A 22,288-nucleotide genomic window follows, 5' to 3' on the forward strand; every position below is an offset into this window, starting at 1 on the left:
AAAAACTTGGCAAAACCCCATCTCTACTAAAAACAAAAAAATTAGTCATGCGTGGTGGTGCATGCCTGTAATCCCAGCTACTTGCGAGGCTGAGGCAGGAGAATCACTTGAACCTGGGAGGCGGAGGTTGCAGTGAGCTGAAACTGCCCCAAACAAAAACAAAACAAAACACTGGCCCTAATCCTAATAGAAGAGTTTACTACTTCCTCCATTCAAGTTAGCCATTTTGAGTGGTAAATTAACTTTCTAAACAACAGAGAACTATTCACTAGTTACAGATGTAGTACCTGAAAACTGGGCTTAAATATTTTAATTGCCAAATAGTATAGCAGACATTTTGGTCCACGTAACAGTGAGGGTGTGCGAGTGGAAACTGATATACCCCACATGAGCACAAGGCAAAGCATGACAGCTCAAAGGTCCGTGCACTGTGTTACCTTTTGTCACTTCTAGATTAAAGATCTGAGGAGGTGCCATGGAGGTCTAATGTCAGCCCTAGAGATCAGACTATTGAAATTCCAAACAGATATAGAGATATTTACATAAAAGACAAAATGCTACTGTACTCCAAATCAGTGTTTGAGATTTATTATTGCATGCTTATAGCCAGAAAAAAAAAAATTTACTCTGAAAGCTTTCATATGAATTGATTTTGGATAAGTTTTTCCACATGACTCTTCAAGACATTCATATCAGCTGCACAGACCTGGTACTCCATCTTCTCTTGCTGTTTTGTTCTCTCTAATAAAGCCTCATGCAGTGGAGGTAATGCATTGTATGAACCCAGTAAATACAGCTGACTTGATGAAGTCTCATTGATTTCTTTAATCTTTAAAGCCTGCATGATAGCAGGTGCAAACTTTGAGTAATGGGCTGTAGATGAGACAATCACAGGGCAAGTTTTGTCTTGCACCCTATCTGCAACCACTTTTGCAACAGCAGTGTGTGGATCCAAAATATACCCTGAAGTATTATAGGTAGAGTTAATAGCTGCTAGGCACTCTCCCTCAGAGCACCAGTCAGCTACAAAATCCTGCTGAAGTTTCTCAACTAGAACCTTTTCTATCTGGAAGTGATGCTGACTTTCTAATTGATTAAATAATTCTGTCATTAGTTGTCCATCTTTATTAGCCATCAAGTGTAAATGTCGTTCTAGGTTTGAAGATTTGAGAATATCTATCGACGGTGAAAAAGTCTGTGCTAATTTTCTTTCCCTTAGATCATAATGTCCTGTTTTTATAAAATCAGTCAAAACACGGTTCTGATTAGAGGCACAGATAAATTTTCGAATTGGGATTCCCATCATTTTGGCATACACTGCTGCTAATATGTTACCAAAGTTTCCTGTGGGAATACAGACATCGACTGGGCTTCCAAAAGAAATAAATCCTTGACTAACAAGATCGAGATATGCGGAAGCATGATAAACTACCTGCGGAAGTAGTCGGCCCCAGTTTATGGAATTAGCCGAACTTAAAATTGTTCCATATTCCACAGTAAGAAAGCCAGTAAAATCAGAATCGTTAAAAATTCTTTTTATAGCTGTCTGGCAAAAATCAAAATCTGACTCAACACCCACTGCCCATCCATTTTCTCTCTGACTGCCAATTATTTGTGCTTTTTGAAAATCACTTACTCCATTCTCAGGAAAAAATGTGACCACAGCTATCCTTTGCTTATCATTCTTATTAAGACGACTAAAACCATTTAAGACTGCACTCCCTGTATCTCCTGAAGTAGCTACAAGTATCATATAATTGCAACTTGGTGGGATACAGTGTGCAAAAATATGAGGCATAAGCTGTAAAGACAAATCTTTAAATGATCCTGTTGGTCCATGAAATAACTCCAGGATGAACTGGTTGCCTGAAAGGTGCCTGACAGGAGCAATTTTTGAGCAGGCAAAGTTTTCCCCATAAGCAGTTTCAATCATTTCTCCCAACCTGGCAGCAGGTATGTCTGCAGGATGGATACATCTTTCCAACAGTATCTGTGCTCTTTCTATGTAGGTTGCTCCTACTAGGCTTTTCCACTCCCCACAGCTGAATTTTGGAAACTCCTTCGCAGGAACAAAGAGTCCACCATCAGAAGCCAACCCCTCAATTACAGCTTCACTAAAAAATTTTGCTGAAACCTTCTGTTCACAGTCTTTAGGCCAAACGTGTCTTGTTGAAATGAATGTTTCCGAGTCCATATCTTGGTATCTTTTAATTGCATTCAGCACTTTGTCAGCTACCTCCTCTGGGGAAGCCCCACTTTCACAGAAAACACGAGCATCATACCACTTCTTATAATACTGTCTTCTAAATTTTAGTAAGTCTTTCATAGATGTTCCAGAATTCTGACCTACAATCCTATCTATCTTCATTAATTTCAGACGATGAATTAGATCTAGTAGAGGTACATCCAGGTATACAATTACTCCATTTTTCTTCAGATGCCACATGCTAGCATCATGCATTGGATTGGACCCAGTAAGGGAAATCACACTTCCAGATGCAGAAAAGTTTAACACAGCTTTTCCTTCCTCTTCTAAAAATTGCTCATTACCAACATCCTGTAATTTTTCAGACACACTCATATTCCAGGTTTTTTCAAGGATATCATCATCTACATCTATGACACAACAACCTAGTTTCTGACCTATTATTCTGCCTACTGTTGTTTTCCCAGCACCAGGAGGTCCCATCAGGATAATATTTTTGTCTCCAACAAGAGAGTGGGTGGAATACCATGACTTCCTTAATTCCGCAAGTGCAAAGGTTCTTGAAAGAAATTGCTGTGCGTGTTTATCCGTTTTAACATGTATACTAGAAAAACATTTCTGTGTTATCTTTTTCAGATGCTGACATCGGTTAAAGTGGAACATTCTCTTTTCACTTTTCTGCCCACACCAACCTAAAAATGGGCTTTAGCCCTTTTCAAAACACAAAACAAACAAACAAACAACAAAAGATAATTTGGTTACTAATTTCAGTAGATTGTTAAAATCCCAACAGTATTGAATATAACCATGCCCATGGTACATAAACTGTTTAAAAATCTGCCAAACTTATGGAATTTAAAAAAAGTATTCCAACCCAAATTCTTATATATTGCATATTATCCTTCTTAATGATATCTTTTAAAATCTCAAGACACTGAAAAATCAAAACTTCGACAAAATTTGTAACTATAAACAGAAACTTGTATTCACAGAGTGCCAGATTGTAGATGCTTTTAAAAGTATATATATACTAAATCAAATTACTATTTCTTTTCTTATTGAGATCTTTTAATGGAAATTATTTCATGGTTTATCTGTTTATATCACATATAAAGATGATTTGGAGTTGGAGTGCTATCTACTTAGAATTCACAAAAGTTGAATAATATTCTTTATATTTAATTTCTCTTCAGTTATATGAACATCATGATAGACTACATTACTCATAAATTTCTTACAGAATTCATAACAGGAAACCAGAATAAAAGAACATATTTGCTTATAAAATGCTTAGTTTTCCAAACTACAGAACAAAGGTATGATATTTTCTTTCTTATGTGCCTTTTACATGCATATTAAGAATCATTGTGACATATTATTCATACTGAAGGCTTTAAAAAGAGCCAAAGTGAAAGGTATACTATTATACAAATAGTTAAGAAAAATTAATAATCAGCAATGAGGTCAAAGGCTACATATAACCTTATCTGCATGGAACCATCATTTTTGTTTCTAATCCTATAATCTTCAGTGGAGAGATTTAACTCAATTTCCAGGCCCAGGGCAATAGCCAAGAACCTCAGGAATGTTTCCAATGATGAGAGAAAACAATTATTCTGGCATCCAAAGAAGCTCTATAATTTCCCATATTGACCAAGTCCTTGTCTTTGGAAATATACTCACCATTAAAACAAAAATGTATGCCAGACAAGTCAAGTCTTTGGTTATGTAAAATGCAATATAATACCTCTGCAATGTTCATGTAAACTGCCTGAAGTAATGTCACAGACACATAGTGGGGCTTATCACGTGTTCTCTGGTAGAACCAATATGCAACTAAAACATATTAAATACTAGATAATATGTTTAAGTATGTGCTGAAAACTTTTAATCATGTAATACTGACTTTCTATGCTACTTAAACTCTGTTTTGTAATTAAACATTTAAATGATTTTAAGCTAACTCTGAATTTAACTTACAAGTAAAATTAGAGCCGTCAATGGAAGTAATTCATTTCCTTATTTGACTTTTCAATTTGTATGTGCTGTGCTTAATTTCCACTGACTTGTAAACACAGGACACACCAGAACCAATCTGAAGAGTTGGTTGACTCTGAGGCAAAACTGATCTTTGCAAAACGTGGAGTCTATAATGGAAAAAATTTTAAGTTAATTATAACTGTATACAGTATCATAAAATTCTACATATAGACTAGTCTATTATTTGAAAAGCTCATCTGCAATTTTAAAAATACAGAAAAGTTGACCCTTTTCATGTCTCCCCAACTCTGTTATTAGATTAAGATACCATTTTTAAACATGTGTGTCTCATTATAAAAATAATTTCACTAAACAGTACTGAAGGAATTTCTACCATCAAGCAATAAAAAACCAAATAATAACAAATACAAAACCTTTCAGAAGGATACCTGGAATTTTAATGATTTTGCTGTATAATGATCAGAGGGGAAAAAAATCAGTGGACTACAGCTATGAAATTAGTGTCTGAATTGTTTTTTAGGCTGTATTATCTATCAAAATCACTATATATTCATATGTAACAATATCCACTATAAAAAGCCCAAAAAACTCTTGCCACAAAAAGATCTCTCTTAGCTATATAAGTGTCTCTATAATAAAACCAAAGCACATGTCATAGTGGTTAGCACAAAATATTTACAGTAAGATTAATCATTGTCACTCACTGACAATGAGCTAGGAATATATAAATTGAATCCAAATATGTAGGTACAAGGCAATGTGCATTTTTTTTTTTTATGGCTTGGTTTATAAACCTTCAGAGAATACAGTGGTGTTCAACCATGAATCAAGAACTGTTTTGCCACACACAGTCTAATCCTTTCCCTGAAGTAAACCAGGGACCAGAAAGAATTATATACTTGAATCATAACATCAATTTATTTTATTAAACGGTATTCTGGTACTGGACTTTAAAAGCACAAGCTGCTTTTAGGGCACTTATGTAAAACAGTTTGATTAACCTCCTATTCAGGAAGCTTTTGCTTGCAACATTACAGTCTCTTCTTTTTGAGTTTGCAATACATAACTTTCTGGTATCTGTATCAGTAATAATTGTATATAATCTGAGTGGCTGGTTTTCAAGTGCAGTAATTTTTTTTTTTTTTTTTTTTTTTTTTTTTTTGGAGAAAGGGTCTCCCACCGTCACCCAGGCTGGAGTGCAGTGTCATGATCTCAGTTCACTGTAGCCTCAACCTCTTGGGCTCAGGTCATCCTCCCACCAGGTGTGCACCACCACACCCAGCTAATTTTTGTAGGTTTTGTAGAGACAGGGTTTCACCATGTTGCCCAGACTGCTCTTGAACTCCTGAACTCAAGCAATCCTCCCACCTTGGCCTCCCAAAGTGCTGGGATTACAGGCATGAGCCACCACACTGGCCCAGTAAATCTTTCATCTTTTCTTCTGCTTTATGTTGCTTGCTACCATGCCTAACATCAACTTCATTAAAAGTAGATTGTAAGGCAAACATTATGTTACCTTCACCTTATGTTTTGCAATCTTACTTTTCCTATATATTAGTTCCCCTCTACCCTCTCGTTTTAAAATTTTACTTCACTTCCCTTTTTCAAGACTTTGGGGTAGACATATATATATATATATATATATATATTTTTTTTTTTTTTTAAATTATGACAGTTCAATTTGTAAATTCTGTATCAGTATTTCCCAAAAACATGTTCCTTAGACTAGGAGAAGGCAGTTAAGTACTATATTATTTCTAAAGAACAATAAAGATATATTCTATTTTAAGATACATACTAAATTTTATTTTGTAACATTTAACCACAAATTAATTTTAGGGGCTCAACATTTTTTAACAAACCAAATGAGGAAAAGATAACCTCATTTTCTTTTTGAGAATGTCTGCTGCAGTGGCCAGTCAGGAATATACACAGAAGGCATATATATGGACTTCACCAAAGCATTATCCACGGTTCACTAAATATTTGTTCAATTCACGGAGAAATGGAAAAAAGGATTTGAGGATATTGTTGATCATAAAAAATGGTTCTGTTGAATAGAGGGAAATTTCTGGTAGTGCACTCCAAGGCTTTCAGTCTCGATACTCTTCTCTTTAATGTGTTTAACAATTATTTGGATTAAGCATTGAGAGAGATATTGGAAAATTAGTGGTTAACAGGACGGACTTCAGAGAAAAATCTGCAGATGTGCAAGTCCTTTATATAAAATGGTGTAGTATTTGCATATAACCTGTGCACATCCTCCTGTATACCTTAAATCATCTCTGAATAACTTATAATACGTAACACAATGCAAATGCTACGTACAGAGCTGGTATACTAATTTGCTTTTTTATTTGTGGTATTTTTACTGTTCCATTATTTTCGTGTTTTTGTTTTTCAGACAGGCTCCCACTCTGTTGCCCAGGCTGGAGTGCAGTGGCACAATCTTGGCTCACTACAGCCTTGACCTCCTAGGCTCAAGCAATCGTCCCATCTCAGCCTCACAAGTAGCTGGGACTACAGGCACGCACCAATACACCCAGCTAATTTTAGTATTTTTTGTAGAGAGGGAGTTTCGCCATGTTGCCCAGGCTGGTTTCCAATCCCTGGGCTCAAGCAATCTTCCTGCCTTGGCCTTTGAAAAGTGCTAGGATTGCAGATATAAGCCACTGCGCCCAACCAAAATACTAAAATATTTTCAATCTGTAGTTAGTTGAATCTGAGAATGGGAAATTCACAGATATGGAGATCCAACTGTGTATCAGGACACAAACTAGCCAAAAGGAGGTTAAGCTCTACTGCTTCTGACTTCTAATCAAAAATTCTCTCAAACCTTTCTTTCAAAGGGCCTCCCACTTGCCATGAAATAGAGGTGAGGGTGGAAGGACCACACAATCCAGTATTGTTCTGTAATCACAAGGATCTTACAACCAAAACAATTAATTTTGCAAGTTCATCACTTAAGTCTTTATATTACTATCAAAGCTAAGCCTTTTCTGCCGTTAGACTTCTGCTGTTAGACATGTTCTTAATGATCTCAAATATTTAACTGAAAAAACTTAAATATCCACAATTCTGTAACTTTGAGAATTATAAAGACCCTGTCCCATTCATGTGCTCATACATTTGTTCATTTGTTCAGTATTGTCTTTGGCTGCTTTTGAGCTACAGTGGCAAAAGTGAGTAGTTGCAACATAACCACTTGGCCCGCAAAGGCCTGAAATATTTACCGTCTACCCCGTTACAGATAGTTTGTTCATCCCTATAGGTATATACCAGTTAATTCCCTGTGGACATGAGGTGGACACAGGCATTTTTTTTGAACTGTCATTTCAAGAGAATTATAAAAACTAGAAATAATTTTGCTTAAACACACTTTCGAAAGGCAAGGAGAACTGCAGATCAAATGTCTAAGAAAAAAGAAAAGTTCTTTTCCAAATGATTTAACAACCTGCTCATGACTGTACACTAACCATACTACAGTGAGGTCTAGCACAAATTGTTTAGCATTTTTTAAAGCATAATAAATATACAGACATCAGTTAAATTATTTTATTTCAATAACCCCAGAACATCAAAGCTACCTAAGGCCAGTTAGTGCTAACTGCAGAAATCATGTTTTGCCCTTACTTGCTATTTCAGGAACTGATTAACACAAATAGTCTCAAGGTGTTCCTTCTAATTAGAAAATTTATAAGCTTTAGTCTTTGACTATCCACTTGGCTAATGGTGTTGTTATTCCATGAGTCCTTGGTTTGAATCTTCGTAAATACAGGAAGTTTCCTGCCAAAATTTTTCTCTACGCTTGCTAAAACAGAAACCCCAAACATAAAATAATCAAGGGCGAAAAGAAAAGGACAAAGTGATATAGATTTAGATCCAGATCTAAATATAGATCTATAGATCTATCTATCTAAAATGTTTTGGAAGACAATCTGATGTGAAGAAATCTGGAGAATTTTCCCTAAGCGTTTGGGACAAAAATTAAAACCAACTGTATACAAAAAAAAAAAAAAAACTTACTGTATTCTTATCTAGTGCAATTCAGTAACAGCCCAAAATAAGGATCTTCACATTCAGTAAAGCCTTTTTATACAAACTAAAAGGTTCACCAGGCCATTGTGTTGTTTTAATGTCTCCACCAGGCAACCAGGCAGTGAGAAACCCAAACTGGTGTGTTTTCTCTCCTCTCCGGGAAGCTTTATTTCCTTCGGGCAGAGTGGCCTCTGTACGGGTGGCTCAGAGCCATCCATCTTCCTCCCCAAATCCTATTACCAAAATGTCTTTTAAACACTCAGGTAAAAGCGTCTACATGACTTTCCTACGGCAGTCCTATGTGCGTAGATTTACGGGTGACTAGGTGGAGCAAAAAGGAATAAAACTGCTTCTCAGAAGACAATTTTCAACATGGGACGCCAAAAACTGGACAAAAACGTAAAGGCCCACTTAAAAGGCTCTCCTCTCAGTTTAGGATGCTCATTTACAAAGAGCAGGTCCACTGGTTCCTGGAGAAGGACCTAGAGGAAGGGTCCCGACCGGGGGGGGGGGGGGGGGGGGGGGGGGGGCGGGGGAGACCCCGGGCGGGCAAGGCTGCGCGGGGTTCCGAGGGGCCTCGACCAGAATCGGCAGGAAAAATGCGCGCAGAGTTAAGATGACCACCGAGTAGCGGAAAGGGGAAGGGACGGTGCAGGGAAAGGCATGCGATGGGAGCGGGGTGGCTTCTAGTTTTCCTTTCTCTCTCCTCCAGTAACTCACCAAGGAAATCTCACTGAGAAGACGGGGAAAATGAAAGGAAATGGGGAAGCAGTTTCCACGAACCGCTAAAGCCGATACAGGAGACGGAGCACCGTACCTCCGGCTAGTTCCCCGGTCCCGCCCCCGCGCAGTGGACTCTGCCTGTGCCTGCGGCGGCCAGCGTACCTCCGCTCCACGCCCACGCCCGGAGCAGCCTCGCGCAGGGCACGTGACCTCCTCTCTCACTGTAGCCTATCCAAGCACTCCGAGCTCCTCGGGCTCCTCCCCTTCCTCGTCCCGCTGGCCGCCTTGGCCGTGCGTCCGCGTGGTCTCAGCCGATCGCTCCGCCCACACCGGGATTGGGGCCCGCTCACAAAAACGTTATTGTGTCACGCCTGCGCACCAGCTGCGCTTTGCTGTGTCTGCAGTAGGATTTTTTCTTTTTCCCCAGATACACAGAGATAGAATTCTAAGAGCACAGTTTTTAGGGGGACACCATTTTCACCCCGTTAACTTTCAAAGGCACGTAAAAACAGTGACTTCCAAATGAGCTTCTCCAGTAGAAGGCGATACAGAAAGGGGAGACCTAGTTTGCAGTGCCGCCGTCTACTTCCTCGTTGCCTAGTAACGGTTTCCACGGCAACCGCACAGTTAACGACGTTTAGCAATCCCGGGAGAAATAGGGTGTTTTCTTCCCGAGAGAGGACTGCTAAGAGGGGGTCAAAGGGGGGACGATGTGAAGGAGAGAAACTGTAGTCCTTGAGAAGGCGAAGAAGTAAGAAAGGGGAAGCAGTGAAGAAGGACAGAGATACTGGGACAGGGAGAAAAAGGCTGAGAATAGCTTTTAAGGAGTCATTTGGTGACCATGGATCCAACGTGCCCTTCTGAGTGCATTTATAACCTCATACCCAGTGACTTGAAGGAGCCTCCCCAGCCTCCTAGGTATGTGGATAAGCAAAGACCATCACTTGAAACAAGAATGGGGAATAGTCAGTATTAATTAAACATACATATACTGGGATTTTTAATAATGAAATGTATTTATGCCTCGATGAAGTAGCCTTGGAGGATAACTTGTTAGAGAAAAGGTCGAAATATCTAGATATGTAGCATCTCACAGTTTTACAGAGAGGGCAGTCCGGCACTGTGAGATGACCATTTGATTATATTACACTTAACCTCTTATTAATACTGCATATGATTATTGTGTAATTTAATTATATGTGATATGTATACAACATAGCACGAAGTTTCATGTTGTTGAAAAGAGAAAAATAACAATTCTGTTATCTTGTTTAAGTATACTTGATGTTTGGTTTCAGGAGTTCGGTGTTGTATTTCTAACTGCACTACTTCTCCCTCTCTAATGGGATAGTACTTATCTTTTCCCCCAAGATTTTTATGAAATATAAATTTACATTTGCTCTTGAACCTCAGGTTTTTGATCAGTGAAACGAAATATCTACTACTATTAGGCAGTTTCTAAGGACTCTTTCAGATCTAATGGTTTAATGGAACGAAGACTTGGTGGATAATGAACCAAAAAATATGTAATTGAGTTGAAATTTTACATAGGTCTTAGAACCTCTTATATTCTCCAAATCTCAAAAACGTGCAAAGGAAGCACTTCAGTTACTCCCATCTGTAGGGACTTCTTAGAACTTACTTAAATCTGTGGGGAGCAAAGAAAGTAGTGGAGACAATCTCAGCTCTCCTAGGACTTGAAATGTTTCTTGTCTTTTACCATCACGCTTGTTGGTATACCATCACCTTGTCGGACTGAAAATCAGGCCTAGCGATTAATTGTCTTTGTGATCTTGGATAAAGTTTCATTGGTTTACTGATCTGTGAAATAAATGTACTAGATAATATCCAAGGCCCCTTTTAGATCTAATGGTCAATTATTTTTACTAGTATTAGGGTAATAGCTCAACAAGTAGGCAGCTTCTTTAACTTTAAATATTTGGTTTAAACCAGAGCAGTCACTATATTTATTACTTTTCCATCAGCATATTAAAATCTAGAGATTGGAAAGAGGAATATAAAGTAAGTTATTGCACGGTTGCAGAATTTATGAGTAGAGTTCAAATTGTCTATTGTTGGACCAACTTTTGGTTTCAAATTCCTGCATATTACACGAGATAAAACTCCTCCTCTCTGTAACACATTGGTAGATTGTATTTCTATAGAATATTGAATTTGAGTGTTATTTTGTTAAGCAGGTACTCTGTTCTTTGGCAAATTGAAAAGTTTTACTGCATCTAGACGATTTTTTTTTTTCGAAAACATTTATAGGAACAGTCTTCATTTGGCAAGCATTAATGGAGCCCCAATTATGTGTATAATATTGCACTAGTATATCTGTTCTTGGTGCTGTTGGAGTGATAGCACAGACTTCTTGGTTTTACTATGAAGAAATGAGTAGAAGAAAGATTTGTGATGAGACGAAATAGAGGCACCCAAATGTGATGCCACAAGAATCATTTCTGTTAGGTTAAAGTCAATTTACACTGTCAAGATTCTGACAACTGCCCGCCTTTTGATCTCCCACGCCTCAGAGTTTACAGTCTTTTTGGGGAACTGAAATATGAACACTAAAATTTATCATTGAAAACCCTAATGAGAGATGAAGATACTAACTGAGAACTTAGAAGATGAATGTATGTGACCAAAATCGGATGAAGGGCACTTTTCTGCAGTTGAACTATTGGCTGAGACTTAAGTTATGAAAGTCTCAAAGTCAACGGGAAGTCACGATTCAGTTTTCAAAATCTGAGTTACTCATGATGCATAAGATGGTTTCCAAGATTTTCACCAAATCTGTCACCCTTTTTTTTTTTTAATTAATTTTCTTTGGGACAGAGTTTCACTCTTTTTGCCCAGGCTGGAGTGCAGTAGTGCCATCTCGGCTCACTGCAACCTCTGCCTCCTGGATTCAAGCAATTCTCCTGCCTCAGCCTCCCAAGTAGCTGGGATTACAGGCCCCTGCTACCATGCCCGGCTAATTTTGTACGTTTAGTAGAGACGGGGTTTCACCATGTTGGCCAGGCTGGTCTTGAACTCCTGACCTCCGTTAATCAACCCACCTCTGCCTCCCAAAGTGCTATGATTATAGGCATGAGCCACTATGCCTGGCCTATCACCCTTTATTGATGTCTGCAGTTATTGAATATCTCCAGTCATTCCTTCTTTCCATTTTGTTTAAAGCAATATTCCAGTTATGGTCTGAACATTCCATGAAACTATTATCTCTTTTCCATAATTCTTGGCACAATACTTTCATCCATTCAGCCTAAGCTTCCATAAGTATTTTGACAGTCGTGTCCAACTGTTGGCTCACATTGAAATACCCTGTATGGATTTTGACTAAGGTTGGTCTCTCCCATCCTCTAATTATGTAGCTGATTCCTTTTTATCTCAACTCATTAATCTATGGAGATCATTTTGAATTTGAATCTTTTATACATTCTGTTAACCATTCTTCCCAGCTTTGTGTCATTTGCAAATTTAATAAGTTTGTCTTTTATATCTCTTATCTATCATTGAACATGGTATATTAGTCTGTTCTCACACTGCTAATAAAGACATACTCAAGACTGGGTAATTTATATTTAAAAAGAGGTTTAATTGACTCACAGTTCCACATGACTGAGGAGGCCTTACAATCATGGCAGAAGGCAAAGGAGGAGCAAAGTCACATCTTACATGGTGGCAGGCAAGAGAGTGTGTGCAGTGGAACTCCTCTTTATAAAACCATCAGATCTCATGAGACTTATTCACTATCATGAGAGCAGCACAGAAAAGACCCACCCCCATGATTCAATTACCTCCTACCAGGTCCCTCCTATGACATGGGAATTACGAGATCTCATCAATTCAAGATGAGATTTGGGTGGGGACACAGCCAAACCATATCATTCTACCCCAGCCCCTCCCAAATCTCATGTCCTCACATTTCAAAACCAATCATGCCTTCCCAACAGTCCCCCAAAGTCTTAAATCATTTCAGCATTAACTCATAAGTCCACAGTTCAAAGTCTCATTTGAGACCAGGCAAGTCCCTTCTGCCTATGAGCCTGTAAAATTAAAAGCAAGTTAGGTACTTCCCAGATGCAATGGGGGTCCAGACATTGGGTAAATATAACCATTCAAAATGGCAGAAATTGGCCAAAACACAGGGGCTATAGGCTCCTTGCAAGTCCAGATTCTAATAGGGCAGTCATTAAACCTTTAAGTTCCAAAATGATCTCTTTTGACTCCATGTGTCACATGCAGGTCACACTGATGCAAGAGATGGGTTCCCATGGTCTTGGGTAGCTCTGCCCCTATGACTTTGCAGGGTACAGACCCCCTGCTGGCTGCTTTCATGGGCTGGCATTGAGTGTCCGCAGCTCTTCTGGGTACATGGTGCAAGCTCTTGGTGGATTTATCATTCTGAGGTCTGGAGAACAGTGGCCCTCTTCTCACAGCTCCACTAGGTGGTGACCCAGTGGGGACTCTATTGGGGGGCTTCAACCCCACATTTCCCTTCCACACTGCCCTAGCAGAAGTTCTCCATGAGGGCTCTGCCTCTGAAGCACATCTTTGCCTAGACATCCAGATATTTTGATACATCCTCTGAAATCTAGGTGGAGGTTCCCAAACCTCAATTCTTGACTTCTGTGCACCTGCAGTCCCAACACCATGTGGAAGCCTCCAAGGCTTGGGGCTTGCACCCTCTGAAGCAATGGCATGAGCTCTATGTTGGCCCCTTTTAGCCATGGTTGGGACTCAGGGCACCAAGTCCCAAGGTTGCACAAAGCAGCAAGGCCCTGGGCCCAGCCCATGAAACCATTTTTCCCTCCTAGGTCTCTGGGTCTGTAATGGGAAGGGCTGCTGTGGAGACCTCTGACATGCTCTGGAGACATTTTCCCCATTGTTTTGGCTATTAACATTTGGCTTCTCCTTATGCAAATTTCTGCAGCTGGCTTGAATTTCTCCTCAGAAAATGGGTTTTTCTTTTCTATTGCATCATCAGGCTGCAAATTTTCTGAACTTTTATGCTCTGCTTCCCTTTAAGCATAAGTTCTAATTCCAAACCATATCCTTGTGAATACATAAAACTGAATGCTTTTAACAGCACCTAAGTCACATCTTGAATGTTTTGCCACTTAGAAATTTCTTCTACCAGATGCCCTAAGTCATCTCTCTCAAATTCACAGTTCCACAAATCTTCAGGGCAGGGGAAAAATGCCACCAGTCTCTTTGCTAAAACATAGCAAGAGTCACCTTTATTCCAGTTCTCAACAAGTTCCTCATCTCCATCTGAGACCACCTCAACCTGGACTTTATTGTCCTTATCGCTATCAGCATTCTGGTCAAACCCATTCAACAAGTCTCTAGGAGTTCCAAACGTTCCCACATCTTTCTGTCCCCTTCTGAGTCCTCCAAACTGTTCCAACCTTGGTCTGTTACCCAGTTCCAAAGTCGCTTTCACATTTTTGGATATCTTTATAGCAGCATGCCACTCTACTGGTACCAATTTATTGTTATTAGTCTGTTCTCACACTGCTGATAAGTATATACCCAAGACTAGGTAATTTATAAAGGAAAGAGGTTTGACTCACAGTTCCACATGGCTGGGGAGGCCTCACAATCATGGCAGAAGGTGAAGGAGGAACAAAGTCACATCTTACATAGTGGCCAACAAGAGAGTGTGTTCAGGGGAACACCTCTTTATGAAACCATCAGATCTTATGTGGCTTATTCACTATCCCAAGAACAGTATGGGAAAGACCACCCCCATGATTCACTTACCTCCCACTGGGTCCCTCCCACAACATATGGGAATTATGGGAGCTACAATCCAAGATGAGATTTGGATGGGGACACAGCCAAACCGTATCACACGGCAAGTGCTATATACTTCACTAGGCTACCAGACACCTCTCCCTAGGCTGATAGCAATACTTTTGAGTGTTCAGTCACCAAAGGGAACCTATTAACTCATATTTCTCTACCTTATCAACAAGGATTTAACAAGATTCTCTGCTAACATCAACATGAAAATTATTATGTCTAAAATATTTCCCTAATCTATTTATCAAATAATCTTATTTTTTAATTGATTTTCGTTTGTGGTGACCTGAAACTCCAAATGGCCTTATGCAATCATTGCTTCTCTATGAATGTAATAAAAATTCTCTCTACAACTCTTACAGAAATTGTCATCAGGCTCTATAGTGTAGAATTTCTGCATGCATACTTTTTGAAAATGAGAATATTTAATGCAGTGAACACCACTAGTTTTTGTTTAACGTGGTTCTGTTTTTCATTGTGATTAATTGTAACACATAATCAGAGTTTCATTTTTGGAGCTTCCCATTCTTCTTGGACTACATTCTGCTTTATGCAGTGTCAATATTGTCAACACTTATATGTTCTGAAGTCTTTATAACGTCTCTTTGTTTCAAGTATGGTTGTGTATCTGACTTTGCTGAGAAATCTGTTCCTTGACTATTAGGAACTCTTAGGTGACATAGTCATTTTCTTCTGATCCAGAGTTTCTTGTCTTACCCACTTTGCTAACTAATTATAGCCAAGAATTTAATCAAGGAAAGCAGTAACCCTTTTAATTAACTTATATTCAAAGAAAGTCTAGACTATTCCAAAGTCTCTTTTTGTTTGGCATGATGACATTTTATGCTAAAATTCCCATTGCTGCCATATATGGTCTCTGAGCATTATGATTAGTGTTAGTAGCTATTTTAGTGTTTTAGTGTTTAGTGTTAGAATTTAAGTGTTAGAATGTGTTTTTCATCTGGCTAGGCAGTCTCTGCAGACCCACAATAATACTTCTCTTCATCTCTTACATTTTGTCCAACTGCCCTTCTCATGCTTATGTATCTCATATATTTATATTTATTCATATTATGTTTTATATATACATATGTATATCACAGGCACACAAATGAAGATGTGTTATAATTAATAGAATTACCTGAAGAATGTAGAAGAATTGAAGGCCTGGAAAACTATGTGGTTAACAAGGTAATTCAAAAGGCGCCTTTCCCTTCAGGCATATGGATGAGGGGACAGACAACCAGATACAGAATTTTTTTCAGCAAGGAACATTGCGGCTTCCATCTGCATTTACTGGCTTAATGTATATTTTGAGTTACTGCCTCTAATTTAGAAACCTATACATAATATAACATGTGGTAAAAGGTATTAGCACACCTCTCTGGCATTTGATATATACACAAAAATGTTGAGAGAAGAAAATATGACAACAATATTTCTTAAACTCAGTTGCCAAGGAAATGTGTAAGTGAGCTTTTGTGAATGTTAGACTCATTTTTTAGATTATTCCGTTACAGAATAAGGTTTAATATCTTAAGCAATACTAACAATATATTGTATATGAGAATTCACTTTTGCAGATCAGGGAAATATGTCAGTCTGTTATAACCACCTAGACATGATGACTCAAATTTTTACAGAATAAGACTGTGTCTTCCAGGACACAGGTAAAATCAAGTAAAGGGTTAAACAGTTTCAGTTTTAAAACATTTTATCAGGATGGATATCCAATAATAATCATAACCACAAGAATACTATTACTATTAATAGCAATATGTTCAATGTGTTAGAATTTAAAATATGCCAGTTATTGCTCTTTTCACAAGAATCTTATGGGATACGTAGTAGTATCCCCTTGTTACAGAAGAAAAATCTCCGGCCCAGAAGTTGAGGCAATGATGAAGAACAAGAGCTGAGATGGAGACACAAATCTAAAACCAAAGCTCATAACTTTAATTGGTTTGCACAGTCTTTTAGCCTGAGTCAATTAAACAAACTGAGTCTTTTTTGTTTCAGTAACATCTATAATTGTTTAATTTTTGATAACTTATTGTATATCAGCTACTATTTGGTGTTTATACACAACCTTGTTCTAATGCAATAAGTGTTTTTGATGAGGCTATCAAAGCAAATGGGAAATTTATGATAGAATAGATAAAGCTACAAATGAGGACCTACATGAAATGTACGCTTTAAAATCATGTTCATTTGCTTAAAGTCTGAAATAAATTTGACTCTATTAGTTAAGCAGCCAGCCCACAAAGGAAGAAAGATGCTTCCCATGCTTCTTTAAAATTCAATTACACTCTAAGTCACATTGTCCGAAGACAAAAGCAAAGCAGTAGCCAAAGAGGAGCACAAATGTTCTTGGTGTTCTGCCACAAATACACTTCCTCCAGGATTCATGGAGAGAGGAGACCATGTGTGTAATATAATAAAGATTTCAGCCGCACTTTTACACTAAATGTACTGAGTTTCATAAGTCTAATATTGCCCTCATTATAGATCAGTATCCCAGTACAATAACATAACTTAACCAAAGCAGTTTTGGAGATAGCAATGTGTTGTACTCTGGGTGTGCAGCTGACTATATAGTTTAATTCAAGGATAGATTTTCCTGCTATCTAGATCAGCACAGTATAACAGAAATGTAATGAGAATCATATATGTAATTTAAATGTTTCTAATAGTCACTTTTAAAAGTAGAAATAATAGGAAAAATTTACGTTATGTAGTTTATTTAATGCAATATATCTAAAATACTATGATTTCAGCATGTGGCACCAGCCACATTTCAAATGCTCAATATCCACATGTGGCTGTATTACACAGCACAGATGTAGATGAATACATTAACTACATAGTCTTTTGATATTCCATGTATTATTTCACTCAACAGCTTGTGAGAGGTATTGAGCAGCACTAAGATCATCATTATACTCAATGACATATGTCTGTGTTGTCAAGTAAGTGCAGAGCAGAGCTATGACAGACAACCAGGCTGGGGGAGGAATTGGCAACCATTTTTGAAAATTTAGTTACTTGATACAGACATGAGCCTGAATTGAACACTCTCATTTCAAGTCTGTAGGGGGTCTTAAAGGGTATCTGTGTACATCTAAAAATTCTCAAGAAATAATTTGGATAACTTTCTAGTACAGCCTAGGTTCCAGAGTTCAGAGTTCCACACAATAGTGTAATGCTGCAATAATACTGGCCAAAAATTGAAAAAGAAAAGTTGTTAATCAGATGCCCATTTTGCCCATTAGAGGAAAAAAAAAACTCAATTAAGCACTTTCAAACTATCTCAACTTTTTGGGCAATATCATTTATTTGTGTGCCCTTTAAAATAAATGGTTTTAAAAATGTAAATCTACTATCTATCTTAATGATGGGACTTACATGGTGATTATTGGCAGTAAAATACAGTTTTGATATGTTTTTTGAAGATGACAATTTTAGTTTGAGAATAACTTATCTTTAGCCTGTATCTAATAATTCTGATAATAAATAGAAAATAGAGCCAATTATCCATCACACTGCCTGACTTCAAACTATACTACAGGGCTGCAGTAACCAAAGCAGCATGGTACTGGTACAAGAACAGACACAGAGATCAATGGAACAGAATAGAGAACCCAGAAATAAGACTGCCCACTTACAACTATCTGACCTTTACAAACCTGACAAAAACAAGCAATGAGAAAAGGACTCCCTGTTCAATAAATGGTGCTGGGAGAACTGGCTAGCCATGTGCAGAAGAATGAAACTGGACCCCTTCCTTTAACCATATACAAAAATTAACTCAAGATGGATTAAAGACTTAAATGTAAAACCCAAAACTATAAAAACCCTGGAAGAGAAGCTAGGCAATACCATTCAGGACATAGGCACGGGCAAAGATTTCATGATGAAGATGCCAAAAGCAGTGGCAACAAAAGCAAAAATTGACATATGGGATCTAATTAAACTAAAGAGCTTCTGCACAGGAAAAGAAACCATCAACAGAGTAAACAACCTACAGAATGGGAGAAAATTTTTGCAAACTATGCATCTGACAAATGTCTAATATCCAGCATCTATAAGAAACTTTAACAAATTTACAAGAACAAAACAAATAATGCTATTAAAAAAGTGGGCAAAGGACATGAACAGACACTTCTCAAAAGAAGACATACATGCAACCAACAATCATATGAAAAAAAGCTCAACATCACTGATCATTAAAGAAATGCAAATCAAAACTACAATGAGATACCATCTCACAACAATCAGAATGACCATTATTCAAAAGATACTGGTGAGGTTGTGGAGAAAAAGGAACACTTACTGCTGATGGGAGTGCAAATTAGTTCAACCATTGTGGAAGACGGTGTGGCGATTCCTCAAAGACCTAAAGATGGGAATACCATTCAACACAGCAATCCCATAACTGGATATATACCCAAAGGAATAGAAATTGTTCTATTATAAAGACACATGCATGCCTAGGTTCATTACAGCACTATTCACAGTAGCAAAGACATGGAATCAACTAAATACCCATCAGTGATAGACTGGATAAAGAAAAGGTGATACATATACACCACAGGATACCATTCAGCCATAAAAAAAGAATGAGATCATGTCCTTTGCAAGGACATGGATGTGTGCATGTAAAAATTCTCCTCAATAAATAATTTGGATAACTTTCTAACACAGCCTAGGCTCCAGAGTTCAGAGTCCCACACAATAGTGTAATGCTGCGGTAATACTGTCCTTAGCAAACTAACACAGGAACATGAAACCAAATACTGCTAAATTCTTACTTAAAGTGGGAGCTAAATGATGATAACACATGGACACATGGAGGGGAACAACACACACTGGGGCCTATCGGAGGTTGGGGGTGGGAGGAGGGAGAGGATCAGGAAAAACAAGTAATGAGTACTAGGCTTAATACCTGCGTGATGAACTAATCTGTCCAACAAACCCCGTAACACATGTTTACCTATATAACAAATCTGCACATGTATCCCTGAACTTAAAAGAAAATAGAGCCAATTATCTAATAAAGTCACCATTAGATCTTTATAATAAAACCACACCATTCAGAAAATGGAATGAAATGCAGCTATTTAACAAAAAGAATAAGCTTTATGTGTATTAAGATATCACACTATATTAAGTTTTTAAAATCTGGTTGCAATTCGTACAAAAATAGGAACACAGGCTTGGCACGGTGGCTCACATCTGTTATCCCAGCACTTTGGGAGGCCAAGGTAGGTGGATTACTTGAGGCCAGGAGTTCCAGACCATCCTGGCCAATGTGGTGAAACCCTGTCCCTACTAAAAATACAAAAATCAGCCAGGCATGGTGATGCGTGCCTGTAGTCCCAGCTACTCAGGAGGCTGAGGCACGAGAATCATTTGAACCCAGAAGGCAGAGGTTACAGTGAGCTAAGATCACACCACTGCACTTCAGCCTGGGCAACAGAGCAGACAAAAAAAAAAAAGAAGGAAAGAAAGAAACACTGAAATTGAATTTATTCTGGAAAATTTGTTGGAGAGCTGGAGGAGACCTAGATTTTAATTTACTTATTAATGTTATTTTTGTAATTTGGAAAATATCATTTATATAAAATAGAGTATCTTATTTTCTATAATAGATGGACAGGCTTTCAGTTCATATACCTACACAAAAACATATTGAATCATGGGTTTACAAATTTAAAAGAGATAGGAGTAGAGACACCTTTTTTTTACCCCAAATGAAATTATCTTCTTAATCACGAGACCATATCTGCCAACCCCAACTTCTGTGGGCATTTTAAGGCACACATTTGGCTTGAACATTATTTCTTGAAAGTATCTAATGAGCTCATTCAGTTTGGACTATAACTGATTCCCAGCCTTTAAGTTCAGGATTGAGGCAAGGCTCCTAAAAGGAAAAAAACAATAATGTGTCTCCAAATAAGTCTATCTACATAAGGAAGAAGATAATACAAATTGTTACAAACAGTATCGCTGAACTTTTGCTTTCAACCAAAGATGGGATTTATCTTCTCGACTTAAATAACCAGAACACCAAAAAAAAATATATGAAACAATAGTTATCAGACACTGAACAATAGACAACACAGAGCAGTCATCCGTAAGAGAAGAGAAACAAGTGAGGCAAACCCTACGATTGCCCCAGCATACTCTCTGGAGAGAATTTCCAGGCCAAGATCCTGAAGGAAAAATTAAAACAAAGCCTAGGAGTCTCCCTGAGTTAAGGAGACAGAACTCAGAGTTTGTGAAGGCCAAAGCTGCTAGAATTCACAGCATGGAGTACCAGAGAGGAGAGCTGCATAGAGACAGGACTGTGGAAATACGAACAAGGATTTCCCTAAAGTCTTTGGTTGATAGCACACGTATGTAATGAAACAACCAAGGCCAAGAAAATAACCAACAGAAAGCAGTAGCGCCAGGTAAAGTTCGTGTTCCCACCAGCCCAGGTGGAGACACCTCCTAATACACAGGGCATTGAGTAGTGCACTCAGAAGTATATTGCCTCAGTAGTGGGGCCAAATTCAAAATAGACTGAAAGCACTTGTGGAATTACCCTAACACTTAAAGCAATCTTTAAAATGATCACCCTGTTTCCAACTATCATAACTGAATCCCAGAAAAAGGCTAAGGAAAAAATTTAAAGAACACCAGAAAAGAGAGAAAGAAGAGAAAAATTCAGCAGCAAGCAATGTAAAATTCACAATGTTTGGCATCCAATCAAAAATTACCAGGCATACAAAGAAGCAGGAAAATATAATGCATAACCAAGAGAAAACATAGTAAAGACAGACACAGAAATGACACAGATGAGAGAATCAGCAGAGAAGACCTTAAAACAGTTATTTTAAATATTCATCATGTATTCAAAAGGTACAAGAAAGCATGAACCAAGATGGGGAAAGAAATGGAAGGAGGGATCCAAATCTAACTTCTAACCATAAAGAATACCATGTACAAAATGTAGCTATAAGTAATAGATTGGATTGACAGCAGCTAAGACACTGAAAAAGAAAATTTAGGTGAATTTGAAGACACAGTAATATAACAATGCAAAATGAAATACAGAGAAAAAATAGACTGAAAAGGAAAGCAGAGAATCAATGAGGCTTGAACAATATCAAGCAGTCAAAGAATCATGGAAGAGGAGAAAACGGATGAGGAAACAGAAGAAATATTTGAATAAAGGTTAAAAATTTGTCAAATTTGATGAAATCTCAAAATCCAAAAATCCAAGAATCACAGTTAACCCCAAGTGGAAAAAAAAAATCATACCAAGAGACATTATCATCAAACTTATTAAAACTATTAATAAAGAGAAAAAAGTTTAAAACAGCCAGAGGAAAAAAAGAAAAATTATATAGAAGAAGAAGAAAAAAGGACAGCAAATGTATCATTAGAAACAATGGAAGCCAGAAGTTTAAAAAGGTCCTTTATGGAGAAGGAATGGTATCCTTTGGAAATATGGGTTTA

General features: G+C 37.9%; 2 protein-coding genes across 5 annotated transcripts in view; one reads left to right on the forward strand and one right to left on the reverse strand.

Moving 5' to 3' along the window:
• Positions 1–563: 563 nt before the first annotated feature.
• Positions 564–9,223, reverse strand: THNSL1 (threonine synthase like 1). 4 transcript variants are annotated; one of them, XM_017962601.3, is made up of 3 exons: positions 9,131–9,223; positions 4,187–4,353; positions 564–2,917 (listed from the first exon to the last, which is right to left on the reverse strand). In XM_017962601.3, exon 3 carries the CDS (start codon positions 2,867–2,869, stop codon positions 638–640), a length of 2,232 nt encoding a protein of 743 aa, XP_017818090.2. In that variant the 5' UTR covers positions 2,870–2,917; positions 4,187–4,353; positions 9,131–9,223; the 3' UTR covers positions 564–637. The 4 variants fall into 4 exon arrangements, with proteins under 4 accessions (XP_017818090.2, XP_003903522.2, XP_009212377.2 ...); XM_003903473.3 differs by having other exon boundaries at positions 9,063–9,152; XM_009214113.4 differs by lacking the exon at positions 9,131–9,223 and adding an exon at positions 8,966–9,078.
• Positions 9,224–9,591: 368 nt separating this feature from the next.
• Positions 9,592–22,288, forward strand: part of ENKUR (enkurin, TRPC channel interacting protein) — a 30,627-nt gene continuing 17,930 nt past the window's right edge. The window contains exon 1 of the mRNA XM_009214112.2: positions 9,592–9,886. Within this exon, the coding sequence (XP_009212376.1) occupies positions 9,810–9,886 (77 nt within the window). The 5' untranslated portion in view covers positions 9,592–9,809. The remainder of the gene's footprint in view (positions 9,887–22,288) is intronic.

The sequence above is a fragment of the Papio anubis genome, chromosome 11 (genome assembly GCF_008728515.1).
Source record: "Papio anubis isolate 15944 chromosome 11, Panubis1.0, whole genome shotgun sequence".
In the NCBI taxonomy this organism is placed as follows: domain Eukaryota; kingdom Metazoa; phylum Chordata; class Mammalia; order Primates; family Cercopithecidae; genus Papio; species Papio anubis.